Below are 16851 nucleotides of genomic sequence, written 5' to 3' on the forward strand. Positions count from 1 at the left end.
AGCGAGAAACTGCTGAATTGGAATTCATTTGCAAATTGGATACTATTAATTTAGGCTTAAATAGAGACTGGGAGTGGCTAAGTCATTATGCAAGGTAGCCTATTTCCTCTTGTTTTTTCCTACCCCCCACCCCAAGATGTTCTGGTTTAACTTGGATTCAAACTTGGAGAGTGGTCAGTTTGGAAGAGCTATTACCAGCAGGAGAGTGAGTTTGTGTGTGTATGGGGGTGGGGGGGATGTGAGAAAATCTGGATTTGTGCTGGAAATGGCCCACCTTAATTATGCACATTGTAGGGAGAATGGTCACTTTGGATGAGCTATTACCAGCAGGATAGTGAGTTTGTGTGTGTGGTTTTTGGGAGGGGGGTGAGGGGGTGAGAGAACCTGGATTTGTGCAGGAAATGGCCCAACTTGATTATCATGCACATTGTGTAAAGAGTTGTCACTTTGGATGGGCTATCACCAGCAGGAGAGTGAATTTGTGTGGGGGGGTGGAGGGTGAGAAAACCTGGATTTGTGCTGGAAATGGCCCACCTGATGATCACTTTAGATAAGCTATTACCAGCTGGACAGTGGGGTGGGAGGAGGTATTTTTTCATATTCTCTGTGTATATATAAAGTCTGCTACAGTTTCCACGGCATGCATCCGATGAAGTGAGCTGTAGCTCACGAAAGCTCATGCTCAAATAAATTGGTTAGTCTCTAAGGTGCCACAAGTACTCCTTTTCTTTTTGCAAAGACAGACTAACACGGCTGTTACTCTGAAACCTGTCATTCTCCTCAATGCAGCCCAGAACTGTAAGCCACTGAGTTACCTTTCTGCCTTAGCAAAAGTGAACTTTGCTGGGGACTGTTTTCTGCTCCCTGCCACACCAGGGAATTGTAGCAGCAGCTCCTGCTCTTCAACCAGGAGGATCCACTGTTCACAGGCTCATAAGGTGCTGTTTCTTATGTCCCCTAAGTGATGGATAACTAGAATGTCTTTTTGCTTCCCCTTATATATTCCAAAGTCCAGTGTCTTTGTATCAGGAAGATTTCCTGGGGGTGCAGATTGGTAAATCCAAATTCCTTTGTCTAGGGTAGATTTGATTTATGCCCTGCCTTCAAAACACATTTTAAGAACATTTTCAGCACACACACACATGCGTAATTCTTTATACAGTAGAACCTCAGAGTTACAAACTGACCAGTCAACCACACTCTTCATTTGGAACTGGAAGTACACAATCAGGTAGCAACAGAGACCAAAAAAAGCAAATACAGTACTGTGTTAAATGTAAACTACTTAAAAAAAAAGGCAGCATTTTTCTTCTACGTAGTAAAGTTTCAAAGCTGTATTCAGTCAATATTCAGTTGTAAACTTTTGAAAGAGATACTGACGTTTTGTTCAGAGTTACAAACGTTTCAGAATTATGAACAACCTTCATTCCCAAGGTTTTTGTAACTCTGAGGTTCTTCTATATACAATTTATACATACATCACACAATGATGTTCCTGACCAGCATATCCCAAGTTTATATATGATTACGATACATTTTTCGATACATATTATGACAACAGTGTCTTATAGATAGTGGCTGCATCAGGCCTGATTATGAGTTACAGTATAGTGGGCCATCTGCCATCGGGCAATGAAGGGTTCTTAGGGTCACAAAAAAAATTCTTTCATAGCCCTTGCCTTGGTCTTTCTTTTCCTTCTATCTAAACAGCAATCTGATGGTCATGTCCTAGATTTTTAACTTCTCCCCCATTCCTCTAGGTATGTGTGGAGTTTGATGGTGAGTCATGGGAGAGAAGAAGATGGATTGAGGTCTACAACCATAAAATGAGAGGATTTCTAGTAGAGCAAAAATTGGTACTTGCTGAACGAAAATCTGAAGCCAACTCTACAGATACTGTTCAGTGGCCGGCAATGGTAAATATACAAATTGGCTTGATCAACTTCACTTCAGTATTTGAGCTGTGAAGGCAGTATTTCCTAGTTCTTGGTTTTGTAGGCTTCAGAATTTGTTTTTATTGTGATCAGTAGTCCAAAAATTAGAATTTACTGTTTTAAAAACCTCTAATCTAAAAACAAAATCCAGCTTCACTAAAATGGCTGAATGCTTTTTTGTGTGTAGCACTCTTTATGCACCCATGTGGGAAATCTGAAATTGTACTAAAGCTTAGTTCTGTAGCCATGGGTAGGCAGGGTCTCTAAGCATTTGAGAGCAGTATTTTCCATTCTTGTGTTGAAGGGATGCCTTGTACTGCCTCATAGTGGATCTCTGACTATTTCTAGGATTGTGTTTTGGAGTGGGAGAGATGTTTCAAATCCTTTTCCCTTCTCTAATTTCCCACGGGTACTACTTCTGAAGGGGTTTTGGTGAGAGATGGAAAGGTGATCAGGCATTGAAGATGCATGTTGTTTCAAGCCTTTGTCCTAAATTTCTCATTTTATGGTCCCCGTGGCTCAGTGCTCTGTAAACTTTCAATTTCTGTGCCCATGTGATGATTGCCTGCTTTGGGTCGTTTTGTGAGGATTGAACCCTGGATCTCATACACTCAAAAGCATGAGTTTTAACTGCTTGAGCCAAAGGACATAAATTCTCCTTAGGTAGGAGCTGTAGCAGATTGATTTACACTTTATGTGGACCAGTCAGTAGATCGTGGAAAGGCCCTTTTTCTGGTAATATGCATTTACTTACCCACTATAGATTTATTTTACTTTTTAAATTCTTATACTGTCCTGGTATCCATGTGTCTGGAAAACTGAATACATCATCCAGTTTTCAATCTGTAGTGAAGTATGGTTGAGGGGAGTTCAGTAATCTGTACTGTTGGTATTCTAGGGAAAAGTACTAGTACCATTGGATTAGAGTTCTGTCAAACTTTAGGAGTTGTGTGGCCTGGAGTCCTTTGATTTCCTTAAAAGGTAATGAGATGGAAGAGATGATTAACTATTTTTACTGATACAGATGGAGTTTAGAACATTCTGTTATGCAGATCAGAATAAACTACTAGGCTACTTGCAGCATTAAGGTAGTCTTATGCAGCCAAACAACTAAGGGGTGTTTTTTGGTTATGCAAATTAATTCAGCTTTTTTTAGCTCAGTTTTGATAAGCCTGCTGATATTAGCATTGTTTATTTAAAAATCTGCTTGTGTGTAAATTGGAAATACAGTACTGGGGAAGTCTGCTTTTCACTTGTTTCTTGAATTTGTGGATTGTTATCATAAATGCTACAGATACATTATACATATTTTCATGGTGGCACTGGAAACTATCTAAATTCTTAAACTTTTTGGACTACAGAGCATCAAATGGGAAGTACAGCCCTTACATGTATCTGAATGCATTGTATAGCCCGGGAACTTATTTATTCAGTAAATACATTTAGGTATAGTCTTTTCTATGATGTATTTTTAGGTACACAGTGTAAAAAAATTCATAAGTCACTTTAACAAGGAATGCTGTGGAATTTTAAGGCACAGTACTATGGTCTGTCTTGCAGGACTGTTGGTTAATATTTGTAAACAACTTTGATCATGAAAAGTGCTCAGTAAATAGTAAGTAATTGTATATTTAAAAATGATGGGACAGACCTCACCTAAATTTAAACTTGCGCTTACATTCACAATTTAGTTCTGGAAACTTATGATACCTACAGTATTGTCTTTTTGTTCCATGGCATTAAGCTTACAAACATCATTCTCAAACCTCTGCTAACATCAGTGTCAGTGAAATGCAAACATCATTCTCGGATGTGTTGTGATGGCCAAACAAGGAAATAAGAATGGTATTGTGACAGGATACTATTTGTAGCACCCTAGTCACTAAGGTTGCTGCAATGCTGGGAAGATTGCAAGTTTATATGAAGTCAACTAACCAGTTTCTGTTGGGGATTACTGACACCTGGGGGTAATTGGCTCAGTAATTGGGTGTGTGTGTGTATATTTGGGAAGAACTGGAAGTACTGTGGGACTTGGAGAATGAGTTAGGGAGGGGAGAGAGATGTGGGTGGGAGTCAGTCTCCTGCGGGATACCTGAGAGTCCTTCTGGTATCCTTTTAAATTGAAGATTAAAAAGCACCTGTGGTAAAAGGGAAACGGCCCTTCTGCGTTCCTTGATAGGAGACCAGAAGACCAGGATAGGCAACTATATTCACAGGGTATGTAAAGGGATGCCCTATGGCAGCCACGTTAGTTCCATCTTTTTTCAAAATACAGGGGCAAAACACATTCCAAATGAAAAAGGACAATAAGCAGGAAAAGTACTGTTTCTAAAATGCTTGCTCTTGTCTTTCAGGTTTACAAATTCTTATTGGACAAAGCTGGTTTAGGATCCGTGGTTTCTGTACGCTTTCTTGGTGAAGAGAGATGTGTGTTTCTTTCTAAAGACCTTTTGAAGCCTATTCAGGTAACTTTATTCGGACTGTCCTGCATACAGTAAGAGGGCTCAAGCCTTATTTTGTCTAGTGTTCACTGCTGAAACATTAAGTGAAAATTTGAAGCATGTCCACGTTGCTATAGCTCATGGAAAATCTATCCTTAATACTGTGTGTTGTGTTAAAAAAACTACTGATGGTAGCTCAGGACGTAGCCATATAAGAGAGCTTGGTGTAGGAATAACATTAGGCTTCTAGCTTTTCGGGTTGATGAACCATTGGTATATCATGATGGTAAAATGGGAGGTTCTTTCTATATGGCCAGTTGACTTATGAACACGATTTCCATTAGCATTTAAGGAGTTGTGTGCATATATAGAAGGGAGAATAGATAACAAATCTTACTAGGAAATAGAAACGTTCCACAACAGTTAGGATAGGAAGTGGTGAAGAATATTTTTTCCATTTGAAACTACAGGTGACGTTTTAATTAGAACTGTGTGAAGAACAATAATTCCATTTCATGGAGGCTTTCAAACTTTGGTTTCATTCCAACTTGAAATTTCTGGTTTTCATTCCAAAATGGAAACAAAAAAAAACATTTTTGAAAAAACAAATTTTTATAACATGCAAATGAAATTGTCTGGAAGGATTATGGGAAGCAGAGACCGTTGGATTGCTGGCTCCCAGCTCAGCTGGGGCTTCAGGGTCCTGATTTCCCTTCAGCTCTGAGAGTATTTGCTAAGCGTTGGAGATTGGGAGCTAGGGCTTTTGACTCCCCATTAGCCTGCCAAGCAAGCTGACAGGAAACCAGGCAAGTTTCCTATCAACACTTTGTTCAAAGTCTAACTGTTTCAGAAACATCTTGATGAATCTTCATTCTCTGACCAGCTCTGCTTTTAATCTGACGAAATGTACTTGATTTGGCTTTTGTGCAGAACATAACTATAACGGAGTGCCGTGGAATTTTTAATGCTTCAAAAAAACTGTATTTCAGATCTCATCTTAAGGTGGCATTGATAGTTGCTGTGCTGATATGCTGTCTGGATGATGAGTGCATCTAAATTAATTAATGGGGAGGTAGTTCAGAGCATAAAAAGATGGAGTGGCTGGTTATCTCTGAGTTGCCAGGCAAAATCATAAACTCCCATTACACTTTGAGTATAACTCTAAACAGCAATAATCTGTTAACGTTTAGCTACTCCAGACCACCTTGATCTTTATTTCAGGTACTATGCCCTCCCTGCTTCACTTTTGTGGTGTGTTTTTTTTTTTGTTTTTTTTTTGCATTCTGCTTTAGGTAAGATTGTAAAATGTTTGGGGAGCAGGAATTCTCTCCCTGTGTTTTGTACAGCACTTAGCATAATAGAGAATTGATTCTGACTTGGGCCTTTGGGTGCTCACACTACAAGTATTAATGGAAGTTTTACTAATTCTTATTAATTTTTTTGAAATACTGGTTTATTTTCTGTTCTTTTCTGCACAAATTACAAACCAAATTCTTAAACACAACAGAACCATCTGGTTGATATGAAGCTTCACAGTATAATCTCTTGCTGTTGAACATGCTTCTGTTGGAAAAACCTTTTTTTTTTTAAATTAAACATTTAGTGCTCTTGGCAACTATTTACATTGAATGCTTTCATCCTAATAGGATGTGGACAGTCTGAGACACTCTCTTATGGATGATCAGAATGTTAATGAAGAAATTCAAGCTTTGATTGTGAAACATCTAGATGAAAGCCACTTGATGCAAGGTATGAGAATACCATCTCGTGGAAGGATACTGGAGGTCACTGCGCTGGTGGTATTTACAGTATCATCTGTTAGCAAAAATCCTGTTTTGATTTTTCTCTCCAGTAGTCTTTCCTTTCATAGAAGAATGTTGGGTAGTCTACCTCTCCCAAAACAATTTTATAGATTTGCTGTCCACCATCCATAATGAAATGCTCCAAAATGGGCAGAATTAGAAACTAGGACTCTTTTTTAAAAAATGGCTGGCTAACATCAGGCATCTAAAAAGTCATCTGATTTTCAGCAGTGCGGAGCACTCAGCAGTTCCCATGGAATTCGGTGAGAGCTGTTTGATTGCTCAGTACTTCTGAAAATCTGATGACTTATTTAGGTGCCTGACTTTAGCCACCCACTCTTTTTTTTTCCTTTTAAAAAAAATCAAAAGTCTTAACCTTCTCTATTCTATAGCTCAATTGAAAGGCATTGGAGACTTATTAGGAACATCTCTTCTGTTCAAGTTAAAATTGTTTATAGTACAGCTCACCAACTGTAATCTCTTATTTGTTGGCTTCCTATAAGTCTGTCTTTTTGTTTAAAAAAAAAAAAAAAGTTTGTGTCTAGTGGAAATGATCTACGTCTGGATAGAAAATTAGTATAATGGAGTAAGTAACATGGCAGCTCTTGAAACAGTAGCAATAAAAGTGAGGAAGAACTCCACAAATCGGACACTCAGGGCTCAATCTCCAGGTCCAGCTGAGCTGTGCTTGCCATTTTTTTGACTCCTGAATTCTGAGAGTGGCCCCCAGTGTGTATTATAGCAGCAGAAAACCCAATAAGCTGTTCCAGCAAATGGACTAACCAGAATGTGGAGGTATTCTGGTCACACTCCTTTTTCCCAGCCACAATAGTCCCCTGTGTCTGGGGTCAAGAGGGAGGCATATGAAAACTACATTGTTACTTTGCCTGTTGTCTTCCAGTGCTATTTACTTATTTTCTGGTGTATATCGCTGCAGGCTAGTTAGTGTTGACACGTGGATATGTAATGAAAGTTACCATAATGTGTGTGCCCCCATCTTCCCACTCTCTGAAGCATGTTTTTTGTTTTTTAAAGGTGGTAAGAATGTAATTGGTTCAAAAGTAAGGATTTATAGCTTGGATCCATCTACCCAGTGGTTCACAGCAACTGTTGTAAATGGTAATCCAACTACAAGGACTCTGGAAGTCAACTGTCAGGAGGTAAAGAAGCAACTGATGCAACATGGGTAGATAAAAAGAATTAAAACACCTTCCTTGTATCTAGGTAATTCTATCCTTGCTTTTCCATAGTAGGGTTAACCAGCTGGAATAATACCTTGTATTTTACGTCATGCTTCATTCCAAAGGATCCTAGAGCACTTTATACTGCATGCACAGTGCCACTGATGTGCGTGGAAGGATAGCAAATGGCTCACTGCACACTAGTGGGAGAGCAGGGGTTTGGGATTTTCTCTTTTGGCCTAACAGTTGGGGAAACCCCTATTTTAGCATCTCTATATGTACAGAGTTTGCAGCACCATGTCTTGGAGACTGCCTTCTGAAAATGCATGCATACATACAAGTTATCTAACTTGTTAAGATTTGAGCTTGAAGTTCCACAGAGTCAAGGTTTTTCAGACCAGAAGCTTACTCTGTTGCTCCATAGCTAGAGTATCATACTTCTGTTTGTTTAAAACTGCTTTATTAGTCTCCCCTGAGTTGTGAAAATATCTAATCTAAAACTTCTTACACAAGTTGTCTTTTTAAAAAAGCTAGCTCCATTTTCCCTTAAGATTCCAGCTTTAAAAACTCTTGATCCAGAATTGATTCATGTTGAAATCATACACGACAGCCATGACAAGTGTGGTAAGACCTTTTATTTATTGGCCTTTTGCTGTTTGAAGTAATTTTCAATGTTGGAAACATACTAATTTAATCACTTTCAATGCTTCAGGCAAATCTAAGAGAAATGGGGGTATGAAAAGAAAATCATCTGATGATAAAGGAAATGTTGATGCCAAACATATAAAGTCCTGCTCTGAGGTAACTATGGGCTTATTTTCACTATTGTAACTTTGTCATTGAGCTGTTAAAGAAGAGGACTAGACGGCCTCAATTTACTGACCCACTATGCTATGTCTACGCTTAGAATGCTACAGCTTCTGTGGTGCAGCTGTGCCTCTGTAGTGCTTCAGTTTAGACAATTATTATAGCAACAGAAGGGATGCTTCTGTCAATGTAGGTAATCCACCTCCCTGAGAGATTGGTAGCTAGGTTGACAGAAGAATTCTTCCATCGTCCTACCATTGTCTATGCTGGGGGTTAGGTTGACTTGACTGTCTCAGAGATACGGATTTTTCACACCCCTGAGTGATGTAGCTATGCCGCTCTAACTTTTCAGAGTAGAGCAGCCTTGCACTCACACTTCTGTGCTAGTCCAGAAGTGGGTGTAGTTCTCTCTACTAGAAGACAGAGAACAATATAATTGAGCCTTTGGGTGAGATCACTTTCTCATTCGTAAAAGGAGTTTGTCTACTTCCAATCTTGTGGGTGTCTTTTTCCAGTGTGCAGACTTTTCTTTCTGGTTATATAGAGTAGAAAAATACCTAGGAAAAGAGGAAAAATTCAATGGTAACTTTACCCTGTAACTTACCTGCTTGACTGCTCAGATTTTTTGCTACGAGACAGGAGTGCACCAGTCTTCCAGAGATATTGTATGTTGTTCTGCAAAGGGAGAATCTGGCAGCTTTTCTAATATTTTCATGTTTTTCTGAGCCAGATGCATTTGAGTGGTCCACCAAGCCTAGCTAAGATCCAAGAAAGCTGTCTCAAAGGCCTGGATGATTTGGATATGGAGAATAATGGTATAGCTATAGAACAGCCCTTCAAATGACCATGTGATTAGCCTCATCAGATCTAGTTGCTTTTTGTGGAGGAGGGAGGGGCCTTCTGGGATGTCTAGCGGCTATCTCTGTGCCATCTTGCTTCTGTGCATAGGTTACTGTAGCCGTGTGGTCAGTCCTTTGTCAAGCCAACTATATAGGTCCATTTCATGGTCAGACACTTTTAGTAGAGACTTCTAAGGTACAGTAGTGATATTAGAAATATAGTCACTTCTGTCTGAGGTGGAAACTTTTCACTCTAGTCTTTGGAAGGAGGATACTTTAGCTACCCCAGAACTCTGGAGGGGTTATCTGGATTCCTATAAGGCAGGGGTAGTCAATTATTTTTTGTCAAGGTCCAAATTTCTTGGTCAGTGAAGGTCCAGACTCCAGAGAAACACTTTTCCACACTGCAATAACAATGATAAGTAAATAAAAAGATTTTGCAGTCCGGACAAAAGTAGCTGGTGGCTTGAATTTGGCCCGCAGTCTTCCTATTGACTGCCCCTGCTATAAGATGCCTATCATTATATCTGAGCACCTTCCAAAAAGCATGGAAGCTGATATTTCTCTTCTTTCCAGTCAGCAATAACTGAACTCCTGTTTGTTTTGTTTTTTGTTTTGTTTTGTTATTTTTTTAAATGTGATGGTGGTATGGGAAGTATAGATCAAAGAACTGGATTTTGTATTTTGCTCTGAAGGTAAGTAAGACTGTCCTGACGACTTCTGGGATTGAGTTCAAGATTCAGGGGCCATTTTCTGAGCGAGCATGAGTTTTAGGCTGTCTACGATTTTAAAATGCTACAGCTGCACTACTATAGTGCTTCAGTGTAAACACTTACTACTGTGATGGGCGGGGTTATCCTGTCGCTGTAGGTAATCCACCTCCTTGAGGGGTGATAGCTAGTTCAATGGAAAAATTCTTCCGTTTGAGGTAGTGCTGTCTACACTGGGGGCTAAGTCAGCTTAACTGTCTCTCAGGGTGTGAATATTTCACACCCCTGACAGACGTAGCTGTGCCACTCTAAATTTTTCATTGTAGACTAGCGCTTAGTAATGAGGATTGACAGCTCCCTTTGTTTTATTGTAATGTAGCTGTCTCAGGAGGAGATAATTCCACAGCATGAGGCAGCGACTTAGCACAGTCCCATGGAAAGTTTTGAAGTTAGTGACATAGATATTGTGGATTTGACCCCATATTCCACAAGGAGCTAGTGGTCAGTGCTCTCTGTGGCTTTTGCTTCTGAGTGGACAAGCTGCTGTGTTCTGAACTGTTGGCAGTGGTTTCATAACTAGGCACAGAGATTTACCATTTTTATTAATGCTAATAAAAATATATATATAATATGTAGGTTGGAAAAAGTGTCTGTACATCTGGGTATAGTGCTTAGATTATCCACAAATATAAAGTTTAGTTTTTAAAAGTCATATGATACATAGAGTAAATAATCAGCAATAACCCAAATTTAGGTGACTAGATTTAACAGTTTAAACTAGATTTTACAGTTTAGATATTAGAATCTGAATACTCAGGTACATCACCCATGAAAAGTTGTATAGAGATTTGATTTTGGAAAGTAAAATATATCAATGAGGAGAGATTGTCCCTCAGTAATTTGAGAATTAGGTTGGTTGTCCATTTAGAAAATACAGTCCATGAGGAAAGTATTTGTTACTTTCCTGACTGTGCTTCTCATTGGTACTCCAGCTCATCCCTCCTGGTATTGCTGACATCCAGTGATGTGTTCTATGTAGATGTCCCTTGACCACCTGATGGCATCTGACACCATGATTTGCCACAGCAGCAGAGCGTTGACCAATTCCACGTTCTCTCAGCACTCACTTGTTACTGGGGTCCCGTGTGTCTAAGGCTGACTATCTCTACACCTGGAATCTTCTTATGAGGGATTCTATACTACAGAAAATTCTATACGTTTGGATTGTATGGAAGAATTAACACAAACTAATAAAATTACCTATCCGACTTAAATTCTTGAGGGCTTTTAGTACCAGTGTAGGTTTCCAGATGAGTTCTGAAAGTTGTCAACATTAATAGCTCTTAATTGCTTTAGAGGAAAATTAGCTGTGGCATGTCAGCTGGCAGTTATCTGAAATACTTGACTTTTCTAGTCTCCTTTAGAAGTTTCTTCTAACTTCTTAACACATTATCCATTTTTCTGAAATGCTTGTGTGCTGTGGTTTGCAAAGATGTAACATGATACGCTATTGTAACAATAAGGGGGCAGGAAATAAGAAAGGACAAGTTGAAGATGTATTAAAGTCAGCAGGGCCTGACAAAATTCATCCTAGAGTGCTTCAGCTAGTTCCTGAAGTACTCATCTTGGAACCATTAGTGATTATTCGAGAACTCATGGAGGGTGCATTTGGTCCCAGAGGACTGGAGAAGGGCGAACATAGTACCTATCTTTAAAAAGGGGAGTAAAGAGGACAGTAAGTCTAACTATATACCCGAAAAGATACTGGAACAGCTTTTTAAACAATGAATTTGTTAGCACCTACATGATGATAGGGTATTAAGGAATAGCCAGCATGGATTTGTCAAGAACAAATCATGCTAAACCAACCTAATTTCCCCCTCATAGGGTTACTGGCCTATTGGATAGGGAGAAAGTGGTAGATGAGACATATTTTGATTCTAGTAAGGCTCTTGACACAGTGCTACATGACATTCCCATCAGCAAACTAGGGAAATGTGGTCTAGATTAATTTACCATATGGCAGGTATATAACTGAAAGACCATACTTAAGAGTAGTTATCAATGGTTTGCTGTCAAAATAGGAGGGCTGCTAGTGGGGTCCTGCACGGGTCAGTCTTTGGTCCAGTACTAGTCAGTATTTTCACTAATGACTTGGATAATGAAGTGGAGAGTATATTTATAAAATAAGAACATAAGAATGGCCATACTGGGTCAGACCAAAGGTCCATCCAGCCCAGTATCCTGTCTACCGACAGTGGTCAATGCCAGCTGCCCCAGAAGAATGAACGTAACAGGTAATGATAAAGTGATCTCTCTCCTGCCATCCGTCTCCACCATCTGATAAACAGAGGCTAGGGACACCATTCCTTACCCATCCTGGCTAATAGCCATTAATGGACTTAACCTCCATGAATTTATCAAGTTCTCTTTTAAACCATGTTATAGTCCTAGCCTTCACAACCTCCTCAGACAAGAAGTTCCACAGGTTGACTGTGCGCTGTGTGAAGAACAACAACTTCCTTTTGTTTTAAACCTGCTGCCTGTTAATTTCATTTGGTGGCCCCTAGTTCTTATATTATGGGAACAAGTAAATAACTTTCTCCATACCACTCATGATTTTATATACCTCTATCATATCTCCCCTTAGTCTCCTCTTTTCCAAGATGAAAAGTCCTAGCCTCTTTAATCTCTCCTCATATGGGACCTGTTCCAAACCACTAAACATTTTAGTTGCCTTTCTCTGAACATTTTCTAATGCCAGTATATCTTTTTTGAGATGAGGAGACCATATCTGTACGCAGTATTCAAGATGTGGGCGTACCATGGGTTTATTAAGGGCAATAAGATGTTCTCCGTCTTATTCTCTATCCCTTTTTTAATGATTCCTAACATCCTATTTGCTTTTTGGACTGCCATTGCACAGTGCATGGACGTCTTCAGAGAACTTTCCACGATGACTCCAAGTTCTTTCCTGATTAGTTGTAGCTAAATTGGCCCCCATCATATTGTATGTATAGTTGGGGTTATTTTTTCCAGTGTGCATTACTTTACATTTATCCACATTAAATTTCATTTGCCATTTTGTTGGCCAATCACTTAGTTAAGACCAAAGCAGACTGTAAAGAACTTCAAAAAGATCTCACAAAACTATCTTGAGCAGTTTAGTACAGTCGGCAAACTTTGCCACCTCACTGTTTACCCCTTTCTCCAGATCATTTATGAATAAGTTGAATAGGATTGGTCCTAGGACTGACCCTTGGGGAACACTGCTAGTTACCCCTCTCCATTCTGATAATTGCCATTTATTCCTACCCTTTGTTCCCTGTCTTTTAACCAGTCCTCAATCCATGAAAGGATCTTCCCTCTTATCCCATGACAACTTAATTTACATAAGAGCCTTTGGTGAGGGACTTTGTCAAAGGCTTTCTGGAAATCTAAGTACACTGTGTCCACGGGATTCCCCCTGGTCTACATGTTTGTTTGACCCCCTTCAAAGAACTCTAATAGGTTAGTAAGACACGATTTCCCTTTACAGAAACCATGTTAACTTTTGCCCAACAATTTATGTTCTTCTATGTGTCTGACAATTTTATTCTTTACTATTGTTTCAACTAATTTGCCTGGTACTGACATTAGACTTACCGGTCTGTAATTGCTGGGATCACCTCTAGAGCCCTTTTTAAATATTGGCTTTACATTAGCTATCTTCCAGTCATTGGGTACAGAAGCTGATTTAAAGGACAGGTTACAAACCATAGTTAATAATTCTGAAAGAACTCAAATGTGAAATTGCAGAACTCATGGGTGAATGCCATCTTGTCCCAGTGACTTGTTACTGTTAAGATTCTCAGTTAATTCCAAAACCTGCTCTAGTGATGCTTCAATCAGTGACAATTCCTCAGATTTGTCACCTACAGAAGATGGCTCAGGTTTGGGAATCTCCCTAACATCCTCAGCCGTGAAGACTGAAGCAAAGAATTCATTTAGTTTCTCTTCAATGACTTTATTGTCTTTAAGTGCTCCTTTTGTATCTCGGTTGTCCAGGGGTCCCACTGGTTGTTTAGCAGGCTTCCTGCTTCTGATGTACTTATATAGACAACACCAAGCTGGCAGGGTTGCAGGCACTTTGGAGGAAAGGATTGGAATTCAAAGAGCTTGACAAATTGAAGAATTGGTCTGAAATCAACTGATGAAATCAATAAGGACAAGTTCCAAGTACTTCACCTTAGGAAGGAAAAATGAAGTGCACAACTGCAAAATGGAGAATAACTGGCTAGGTGGTGGTACTGCTGAAAAGGATCTTGTGGGGGTATAGTGGATTACCAGTTGAATACAAGCCAACAATATGGTGCAGTTGCAAAAAAGGTGAATATAATTCTTGGGCATAGAAAGAGGAATGTTATGTATTTAAGTGGTCATGGTAGAGTCATAGAAGTGATATATTTTTCTCGTGTGTTGGCTTTGAATTTTTCTGTTGACTCTGACATCTGTTTCAGGTATCACATAGTCTGAGTCACATGCAGTCAGTACCAACAGTGTTTGGTGAAACGTTGCTAGGGTGTACGCCTGCAACCCCTTCTAGCAAAGACCTCAGGAACCAGGGCATGCCTCAGCCAGCTAACTCACCTCCTAATGTTGGCGCAGAAACTCCTCAGGGGTAAGTGGTGACTCTCTTTGGGGTTTTTTTAACCTGTGGGGGGAAAAATACAGCAGAATAATAATTTATTTTATACAAAGTAGACTAAATTAAGGGTGGGTTTTTTTAAAGAAATCATGGTAACTAAGCTTCCCTCCCCCAACCCTCCACTGTTGGTGTGGGTGAGACATATCTGACTGATTTTTGTCAATTGCCTTGAATATATAATTACCTCTGGGTTGTATTTCTGCCACTTTCTGTTGACTCAGCTTGTGACCTTAAGGAAATAGTTTAACCATCCAGTGCCTCTATTTATCCATCTGTAAAGTGGGGGATAATGCCTGAATGTATTTTGTGGCTTCATTGCTTTAAATTACTTAGTGTGTCTTAGACTCTAAAATGAAAAGCACCAAAGTAGGCATATTGTAAATAGGGAGGGAGATTAGTTTACCTGTAGTTGATTGTTATAGTGAATAGAAATTGTGTTCTTGGCTTGTAGATGGACTTTGATACGTTTAATTTCAGAATTGTCATGAGTTGCAGACCTGGCAAGTGGGGAGTTTTCTTATGTTCATTCTACCCTTCTCCAATGACACAAGTTACAATTTTTTTTACTTTTCTGGGGTGTTTGCATCTTATAAAGATAAGCCTGATGTAATAAAATATACTTCTATAACACTTTTTTATGCTGAAAATAAATTCTTAAAGCACTTTAGAAGCTTCATTAAATTAAAATTCTTGTAAACTCTTCTTTGACGTTAGGAAAATATTATTCCCCTTTTGCTGATCAGGAAACTGAAGTATAGAATAGTTACATGAATTGCTTGTGGTCACACAGGAAGCCTGTGTAGAGTTTGAAACAGAATCCAGATTTTTCTGATTCAGTCAGCTGTTTAGTCACAAGACTATCCTTTATGATTCAATAGTGAAGGCTTCATAGGCTGTGTCTACACTGCAAGTCACTGGTGGCAAGCTGGTAGGGCATGTATCGTTACACACTGCAGTGAAAAGCAGGCTGCGTCCACGCTGCGGTGTGTAGCTACATGTAAGTGAAAAGGCTCTGGCATTCTATAGGTTGCTAAAAATAGCACTGTGGGTGGGGGAGGCACTGCTTAGGCTTGTGGAAAGCAGTCTAGGATACATACTCACAGGGTTCAGGAGTGTCTTTATACAGTGCCTCACTGTCCACACTGCTGTTTATACCCATGCTAGAGGAATATTTAGTGTATGTACTCTACATACTACCATAAAGCGTGTATGTTGTATACATACCCTTATGGGAGTTCCGTCTCATACACGGAATGTTGCTAACCTAATTACAAATGCAAATACAGTCCAAGTGACTTTATTTTTTGGAGTAGGTGAGGGTATGTCTACACTACGAAATTAGGTCGAATTTATAGAAGTCGGTTTTTTTGAAATCGGTTTTATATATTCGAGTGTGTGTGTCCCCACAGAAAATGCTCTAAGTGCATTAAGTGCATTAACTCGGCGGAGCGCTTCCACAGTACCGAGGCAAGCGTCGACTTCTGGAGTGTTGCACTGTGGGTAGCTATCCCACAGTTCCCGCAGTCTCCGCTGCCCATTGGAATTCTGGGTTGATATCCCAATGCCTGATGGGGCTAAAACATTGTCGCGGGTGGTTCTGGGTACATATCGTCAGGAACCCGTTCCCACCCTCCCTCCCCCCGTGAAAGCAAGGGCAGACAATCATTTCGCGCCTTTTTTGTCTGCTGCCAGCCAAAGATGTAAAGGATAGATGGAGTGGGTCAGAACAAGAAATAGACCAGATTTGTTTTGTACTCATTTTCCTCCTCCCCTGTCTAGATCACACTGCAGTCAGTCACAGACAAGGCGCAGCGAGGTTAATCTAGCCATGTATCAATCAGAGGCCAGGCTAACCTCCTTGTTCCAATAACAACGATAACTTTGGTGCACCATTTCTTATTGGAACCCTCCGTGCAGTCCTGCCTGAAATACTCCTTGATGTACAGGCACACCCTTTGTGGATTTTAGCTCCCTGAAGCCAACCCTGTAAGCCGTGTCGTCAGTTGCCCCTCCCTCCGTCAGAGCAACGGCAGACAATCGTTCCGCGCCTTTTTTCTGTGCGGACGCCATACCAAGGCAAGCATGGAGGCCGCTGAGCTCATTTTGGCAATTAGGAGCACATCAACCACCACACGCATTATCCAGCAGTATATGCAGCACCAGAACATGGCAACGCGATACCGGGCGAGCAGGCGACGTCAGCGCGGTCCCGTGAGTGATCAGGACATGGACACAGATTTCTCTGAAAGCATGGGCCCTGCCAATGCATGCATCATGGTGCTAATGGGGCAGGTTCATGCTGTGGAACGCCGATTCTGGGCTCGGGAAACAAGCACAGACTGGTGGGATCGCATAGTGTTGCAGGTCTGGGACGATTCCCAGTGGCTGCGAAACTTTCGCATGTGTAAGGGCACTTTCATGGAACTTTGTGACTTGCTTTCCCCTGCCCT

General features: G+C 40.2%; 1 protein-coding gene across 7 annotated transcripts in view; it reads left to right on the forward strand.

The window, feature by feature from the left end:
* The window catches only part of KDM3A (lysine demethylase 3A), a 51055-nt gene that overhangs the window by 5664 nt on the left and 28540 nt on the right, over nt 1-16851 (forward strand). For 4 of the 7 annotated variants that reach the window (XM_073342865.1, XM_073342868.1, XM_073342867.1 and 1 more), the window contains exons 2-8: nt 1761-1916; nt 4289-4399; nt 6022-6124; nt 7213-7337; nt 7910-7982; nt 8071-8159; nt 14214-14374. In XM_073342865.1, the coding sequence (XP_073198966.1) occupies nt 1761-1916; nt 4289-4399; nt 6022-6124; nt 7213-7337; nt 7910-7982; nt 8071-8159; nt 14214-14374 (818 nt within the window). Of the gene's footprint in view, nt 1-540; nt 939-1760; nt 1917-4288; nt 4400-6021; nt 6125-7212; nt 7338-7386; nt 7402-7909; nt 7983-8070; nt 8160-14213; nt 14375-16851 lie in introns of those variants that run through there. The other 3 variants (XM_073342869.2, XM_073342871.1, XM_073342872.1) reach the window with 3 other exon arrangements.

This window comes from Lepidochelys kempii, chromosome 4, assembly GCF_965140285.1.
Source record: "Lepidochelys kempii isolate rLepKem1 chromosome 4, rLepKem1.hap1, whole genome shotgun sequence".
Classification (NCBI taxonomy): Eukaryota; Metazoa; Chordata; order Testudines; family Cheloniidae; genus Lepidochelys; species Lepidochelys kempii.